The 7,500-nt window shown below is 40.9% G+C and overlaps 3 protein-coding genes across 4 annotated transcripts in view; all 3 read left to right on the top strand.

The window, feature by feature from the left end:
• Window positions 1–978, top strand: part of LOC137999637 (DNA damage-regulated autophagy modulator protein 1-like) — a 7,760-nt gene extending 6,782 nt beyond the window's left edge. For both annotated transcript variants that reach the window (XM_068845461.1, XM_068845460.1), the window contains one exon: window positions 1–978. This exon is cut by the window's left edge and continues 3,021 nt beyond it. The gene's annotated coding sequence lies outside the window, so the exon portion shown is untranslated.
• A 4,365-nt stretch (window positions 979–5,343) lies between these two features.
• On the top strand, window positions 5,344–6,267 carry LOC138000967 (uncharacterized). The gene has a single exon (XM_068847636.1). It carries the CDS (start codon window positions 5,344–5,346, stop codon window positions 6,265–6,267), a length of 924 nt encoding a protein of 307 aa, XP_068703737.1.
• Window positions 6,268–7,143: 876 nt separating this feature from the next.
• Window positions 7,144–7,500, top strand: part of LOC138000966 (uncharacterized) — a 1,592-nt gene continuing 1,235 nt past the window's right edge. The window contains exon 1 of the mRNA XM_068847635.1: window positions 7,144–7,500. This exon is cut by the window's right edge and continues 339 nt beyond it. Coding sequence (XP_068703736.1) covers window positions 7,144–7,500 — 357 coding nt within the window.

Below are 7,500 nucleotides of genomic sequence, written 5' to 3'. Positions count from 1 at the left end.
TTTTGACGCCAGTGGAGGATTTCCTGATTTTCTCCTTGAATGATTTTTGGTCAGTTTCATCACAATACTTCTTGCAGTGTACGCCTGGTACAATGTTTATTTCTTCCAAAGTTTGGCACACATAGTTTTGTCCCTCGTTTTTCAGGCTTATGTCACAGGTAACACGAAAACTGTTACTCTCGCCACCTCCATAAAATCTAATTTTGGGATTTTTTGATCCAACAGAATTATTTAAGCTTTCATTTCTCTGTGAATTGGGCGCTGGTGCAAGTTTCTTTACAACAACATTACTCATTGAACACTGATGTAAGTGCTTTTTCGAGTTCATCACCATGTAGATCTTTTCCAAAAGGTAGTTCACTCTGCCGGTAGTTTTCTGAGTTCTGTTTGTAGCGACACCATACATCATTGCAACTTTGATGCTTCCCAAAGGCATGAGGAGCAATGTTTTGGATAGCAAATTAAGTGATTGGGGCTTGTTCTTGTTCTGTGCTATGCAATAACCAAAGCATTTTCCTAAATATCCTATTACTTTTACAGAGAGTTGGGAGCAACCAGGAAACTTCTTACTTGTTCTCAATGCATAGAGCTTTGAGACAAGGGATCTTTTTGTGTGCACTGTATCAGAATGCTTCTCCACCTCATAAGGAACTTTAGCTCTAAGATGAGCCTGTGTTGTGGCACCATCATCACCAGTTTAGATGTTGTACTTAACTCCATTTTTAAACTGCACGTTGGAAAAGATCAACAGCGACATCAGGCTCCATGTTTTTTGATGAGCCCTCATGCTTTTTCTTCTTCCCATTGGCACAAGTTCTGCACATTTTTGATCGTACTCCGTAATCTAAAACCTGCCCTGTATGGGCACCCATCACTGTCCCATGACCAGTGTTGAAGTTGTGAGCCCCATTCCTTCTTTGCCAAGCCATGTCATATGAAACAGCTATCCCAATGAGCCCATTGCTGTCAGCAACCTCTTCAGCTAGAAAATCAAACGGATGTAAAAAGTGTTTTGTTACTTAAAAATGTCTTAATGTCTGAAGCTTCAATATTGTCTTTGTTTATTTCATTGCGCGGTGGCCCTATGGTTAGAGTGCTCGACTCCGGATCGAATGGTCTCGGGTCCTGGCTGGGGACATTGTGTTGTGTTCTTGGGCAAGACATTTTACTCTCACGGTGCCTCTCTCCACCCAGGTGTATAAATGGGTACCGGCGAAATGCTGGGTGTAACCCTGCGATGGACTAGCATCCCATCCAGGGAGGAGTAGAAATACTCCTAGTCGCTTCATGCTAATGAAACCGGAGATAAGTGCCGGCCTGATGGGCCTTCTGGCTCGTAAGCAGAGACTTTTTATTTCATTGCTACAATGTTCGTTTCTGAGCTTTCAAGTTTATCAGACCAGCAAAAGGTCCCATTGTGGGAGTGAAAGGTTCTACAAAGCACTATAAAGTGTGAACATATTGAAATCTCTATTATTGTCAGTGTCCCAAGTTGAAATCACATTACTCAACTGTGCACTTCCTAGACCTTGTTGCTAGATGAAAACTTTATATGTATGAAAATAGTGCAATAAAGTGACTTTAGAAGAACAGTGACAACACACTTGGTAATATTCATTTAATTTTAGTCATCTTGTTGCATCTAAAGAGAAGATAATTCATAATTGTTTTTTGCTTATCAAGTTGTAGCTTGACTTCACGTTCAGAGAAATTTTTTAAGAGCACCTTTCACTGGCTTTCACACAACCAGAGCACTTCTTTACACCTTCTCGTAGAACCTCAAGGCCCAAAATTCTTGCTCCTGTTGGAATACTTCCCTGAGCATTTTTAAATACCTGAAAAAATGTGAGCTGAGATGTTTCATTCAGTTTACATAAGGTTCGCGTGAAAGCCAGACATCTCTTCTTGAAAATGGAGACCTGACAGGGAAACAAGTTTAAAAAAAAGACAGAAACTTACTGTGATACTTCGTGTTGCTCGCGTCCACTGTGCGTTATCTTCCTCGTCCCGATTATCTTTATTACAACATTTTCGTTTTTTAGAGTTTATGCCCCTTAGCAAATCTGTTGCATGGCGTTTTCTTTCCCTCGTTTCGGAAAGTTTATTAGCGGAACAAAAGCGACCTGAGGAGTCACGGGTTTTAACACTGTCCGTGGTCGCCATTATTTACTTCATTGGGAGAAAGATCTAGATCTCATGGATATACCCACCACGAGTCCCCTAGGTTAAACTCTCATTTTACAGATTAAGTCAAAGTGCCCATTTCAGTGATTAGGTCTAAACTTTCGTTTATCTTATTGCTATAGCAATATTTAGTTCTAGAAACTGATTTAGAATGGTCATTTTTTTAGAGTTATGGTTGGTGTGTATATCCATGAGATCCTTGCCTTTTTTTGAGCGAGGGATTCGTGGGATTTTAAAACTATCGCGCGAGGAATCAGAACCCAGTTTCGCGCGCACAAAAAACTATTTCGAGCCTCCTCAAGTCGTGGACTTAAATGCACCAAAACCAGCATCTCTTTGCTGTTAACTAGGTTAAATTGCATTTATAATTGTTGGTGTACCCTAAGACTTAACCAGGAATAAATAATGTTAAGAGACAAAGCAAAAAGGAAAATGAATCTAACCAGGTAAAATCATTTCAACCTTAAGCTCGTTTAATTTGGACTCAAACAGAAAAATAACACTATTATTGCCAAAAACTATTTTATCATCAACCTCCTTTATAATTATGGTGACAAGATTGCATGATTACCGTGTGGACAGGTTCAAGTGGGATTTCACCGTTTTGTTCTTCCGCTCCTTCTTGATGCATAAAAGAGAGGGAAGTCCACTTCCTGGCACCATTTTCAGCTCATGATATCCAGCATCTGCAAGTGTGATACACAGTGTAGAATGTATGTCCGTTAATAGCAATCATTGTTATATAGCTGAATTTTTCCCCCAACAAACAGCGCGCGCTTTCATTGGTTACTTCGAGGTCACATGACATCTAACAATAAAACTGTTTCCCGCCAAAAGTCTCTGAGCGGGCAACATTGCAAAATCTATGACGTCAGAGGGTAACAGTGCACTGTTATCCGCGAATGTTGACCGACGACCGCCTTTGCTGTTACCATTGCTCGTTTTTCTTTTTGTTCTGTATAACAAATCACTTAATGACTGGTCCCTCGGGAAACACTTAATTTTGTTTCCCTCGAATTTCAATGTTTCCCTCAGCTGCGCCTCGGGGAAACATTGAGGTTCTCGCGAAACAAAATTAACTGTTTTCCCCCGGACCAGTCATTAAGTATTTATTATAATAGTGACAAATGGCAACTGATGTTTGATACGGACTTCAAACACTAAACAACTGTGGTTATCACCACTGCAACTTATCAAATTCCTTTGGAAAAGGTTTCTTCTGCAGGCAACGCTTAATTATTTATTGCACTGTATAGAGTGAATGCTAATATTATTACTTAATTTTTATAATTTGCTTCTTTTGGTTTTGCATTTACCATTTAATAATTCATTGTCTTTTGCCAAGAGGGCTTTCTTGAGACATTCTTCCTCAGTGCGATGGTGCAGATAAGTTAACAGCTTGCTTAGTAGTCTTATACGATCGGACTGCCATCAACAACAAATCTGGCCTGAAACCAAAAAAGCACACCATGAATAAGTTAATAATTGGCATAATAACCTGCAAGGGTTTCCTATTTATCAGTTTACTGTACAGTACAATGAGTACCTCGTCTAAGATCCAGTCCGGTTGTTAAGGCCCGTGCCGAAAAAACACGTGGTCATGGCGGCTGCTCTGCGTTTACGTTCCGCCGTTTGCTCCATTGTAGTGTATCTTTTGGTTAGTTTGATAGTCTGTAAACTGGCCGAATGTCCACTGAAACGATCCAGAGATGAAAGATTATCTAAACTGACGGCAGCAAAGACTGTGAACACAGTAAACATCAAAGCAGTGAAACCACCTGGCGATAAGCAAGTCAGCAAGAAGGCTCGTTCGCAAACAACGGGAAGTGTCAAACTTATCAATGCGATGAAATTATTGAATATGGCACTAGCTGCAAACCTAATTCTCCTGTCTAACGACGTTTCACTAAATCCTGGACCAACACAGCCCTCGCCATCCTTGATGAAAGGTCTTCGCTTATTTCATCTCAACATTTGCAGCCTACGCAATAAAATGGACGAACTCAGACTTTTCTGCGACGAGCACAAACCGCACATCGTGACGATAAACGAGACTTGGCTTGATGACTCGTTCACCGACGCGGAAATAACTCTTCCTGGCTACAATGTTATGCGAAAAGACAGAGACGAAAATGGTGGTGGCGTTGCGGTATACATAGCAGAGCAACTAAATTACAGTCGGCTTGACGAAAGTGCAATCCAAACACAGAACGACAACTTTGAATCAATTTGGTTTGAAGTATGCCAGCCAAAATCGAAGAAGATTTTATGCGGAGCAATCTACAAAACACCAGATGCTGACCCAGCCGCTTTTACTAGCCGGGTCGAAGAAATTCTGGAATGATTTCCGTACAGGTCCCTACTTCATTATGCATGCAGAATATATTAATTATTCATTCGCGCTATTGTTTTCTAGAACAATGCGTATACCCAAGGGAATCGAATATATACATGGCTAATTTGTACTTACGGGATGATCAAAAGTGGATCTCATTCTCTCTCTCTCGCTCGCTCCCTCTCTTTTTTCACCCTCTCTCTTTTCTTTGCCCTTTTTGCTCACAACGTTTCTCTTTCTTTTCGTCCCAGCTTTCCTCTTTCGATTCTTTTGTCCTGTCTGTCTTCTCCAGATCCCGCTCGGCTTTTTCTGTCTTTTTTTCGAAATCTCTCGCAGTCTGCCTTGAACTCCGTACCTCTGTAAACCTCTGGATTACTTGTCCCTCTTCTAGACCACTGAGCTAACGTGTCAAGTTGCTAATTCACACCTTGATAATGATATTTCTTTGGAATTCTGGACGACAATTTACATAACAATGATAAGTAATTATATACGCGTGCCGTGCCGACCACCAATAAATGCACTGATTTTGCTTCTTTTGAAACAACGTCACCCCTTAATAATGCTAACCGTAACCCTTTAGGCTTAAGGTTGAACCCAGTAAAATTCTTTTGGAGGTTAGTCGAGCATATCTGTGAATGTCTGAATTGCTTGTTTTTTTCATCCCCCGTGCTGCACACTTAAAAGAGCACTGCACGGAAGAGTATACCTCCTTGTGATTGGGGCATCCTATATGGGAAATTTTTTATGCACGATTTATTGCAATATAAAATCTTTGAGTCGACCTTAACCCCTCTTTTCAGCGAACTGTGAATTTTGAAATGATGGCCGCCTCTCAAGAATCAAATATAAACTTATGGAAACTATCCCGACTTGTAGCCGATCACGAGCGGTGCATAGAGTGGTGCAAAGAGCACAATCTACTCTCGTCGTCAATGAAATGCCCTAAACCTGAGTGCGGAAACGCACTCAAATGGCAAAGACGAACTGCATCGGGGGATGGATTTGTTTGGCGATGCTCTAGAAAAAACTGCAATGGACAAGCTTCAATCCGCCAGAAGTCATGGTTAAGTGGTAGTAAGCTTTCCCTTGAAAAAATATTAGCCCTAACTTACGCTTGGGCGCATAAATTCACCACAACACAAGCAGTGCACGAAACCGCGTTAGATGAAGAAACCACCTCGACAGAAACGGTGATAGATTGGTATAACTATTGCCGGGAGGTTTGTGCAGATAGAATAATGAAACAACATGCGAGGCCAATAGGCGGTCCTGGTACAACTGTTGAGATTGATGAGTCCAAGTTTGGCAAGATGAAGTATCACAAAGGTCGCTACATCGAAGGACAGTGGGTCTTTGGTGGCATTTGCCGGGAAACCAAGGCCTGCTTCCTTGTCCCGGTAGAGCGCAGGGATAAAGAGACACTCTTGCCAATTATCCGCGCTCAAATATTGCATGGAACACGCGTGATGAGCGACATGTGGAAAGCTTACGATTGCCTACAAGACGAGGGCTATCATCATCTCAGAGTTAACCATCGCCTAAACTTCGTTGACCCAGACACGCTTGCCCACACGCAGCGCATTGAAAATACATGGTGGGGAGTAAAACGAAGTATGCCTCGTACAGGAACATCCGTGGATCTGTTCGAAAGCTACCTACAGGAGTGGTTGTGGCGTCAGCAAAACAAAAGTGATCCATTCGGAAACATCATTGAGCATATCGCTGATTTGTACAATGTGCGATAAAGAGCCCTCTCTATGCACTGCTCGTGATTCGGCGAAAAGAGCCGTACATTATACAGGAAAGAAAACAAACCCACACTTTGCAGTGCTTTGGTGAATTGACAAAGAAACGAAGGACAATTTTAAGAGCAAAAAGAAGGCATTCAATTTCTGCAAACTTTTATTTGGTCCGTTTGTTTTGTACATGAGAATCTGAACCGTATTTGTACAAAGATTTCTTAAAATTCCACTTCTTTCGCTTATTTTAAAATTGACAAATGGCTAAAATTGCTAGAAAAGTGCAAAAATTAAGTTGAAAATGTTCGATTTTCCGTATTTCAGTCAAAAATTTTACCGATTTTATTTAAGTCCATATAGACTTAGAAAAAAAACCTCTAAGAAGACCAAACAAAGCGCTACACTCCCAAAGGGCGTCTATTGTTATCGCTATTGTTTTCTTGAAACAAAGGACCGTATGCATAATGAAGTAGGGACCTGTGCGGAAATCTTGCCGAAATTCTAAACAACGTTCTGACAAATGATGGTGAAATTGTTCTTATTGGAGACTTTAACCTGAATTATTTGAACCCGACTTCTGCGACAAAGCATTTTCAGCAAACAACAAAATCTTTTCATCTGAAACAAACAATCACCAAGCCCACTCGAATCACTGAGGAGACTAGAACTTTAATTGACCTATTTCTAACATCAAGACCAGAACTATACACCTGCGGTGTTATTCCAATCGGCTTCTCTGATCACTGTGCTATTTTCGGAGTCAGAAAACTCCACAACATCAAGCGCCCTCCGCCTAAAATTATTCAGAGCAGAAATTATAAAAATTATGATCCTGCATTCTTTAGCGACGATTTGAATAAGATCCCATGGGATATTCTCGAAATGGAATCAACGTCAAATGAAGCTTGGATTGTTTTCAAAGATCTTTTTTTGACAGTTGCTGACAAACATGCGCCTGTTGCCACGCGAAGAGTTCGCGGGTTTTCAGTTCCATGGCTAACATCAAGTATAAAAGAATTAATGACAGAAAGGGATTACCATCATAAAAAAGCGATCAAAACAAATCAAGAACTGCACTGGAGCAAATACAAGCGCTTACGAAACACCGTTAGCAAGAAAATGAAGAAAGCAAAATCGGATTATTATTCTTCTCGCTTAACAGAAACCCAAGACCCAAAAACAATGTGGGAAATCCTGAAAGAAATCATGCCAAACAAGAAAAATGCCGGTGTGCCAAAA

The sequence above is a fragment of the Montipora foliosa genome, chromosome 4, assembly GCF_036669935.1.
Source record: "Montipora foliosa isolate CH-2021 chromosome 4, ASM3666993v2, whole genome shotgun sequence".
Lineage (NCBI taxonomy): Eukaryota > Metazoa > Cnidaria > Anthozoa > Scleractinia > Acroporidae > Montipora > Montipora foliosa.
The sequence above is the reverse complement of the archived record's forward strand: the minus strand, read 5'-3'. Positions and strand labels throughout refer to the sequence as shown.

Excerpts from the sequence above, each read along its gene's own strand:
- LOC138000967 (XM_068847636.1), top strand. The coding sequence starts at position 5,344 with ATGGCCGCCTCTCAAGAATCAAATATAAACTTATGGAAACTATCCCGA.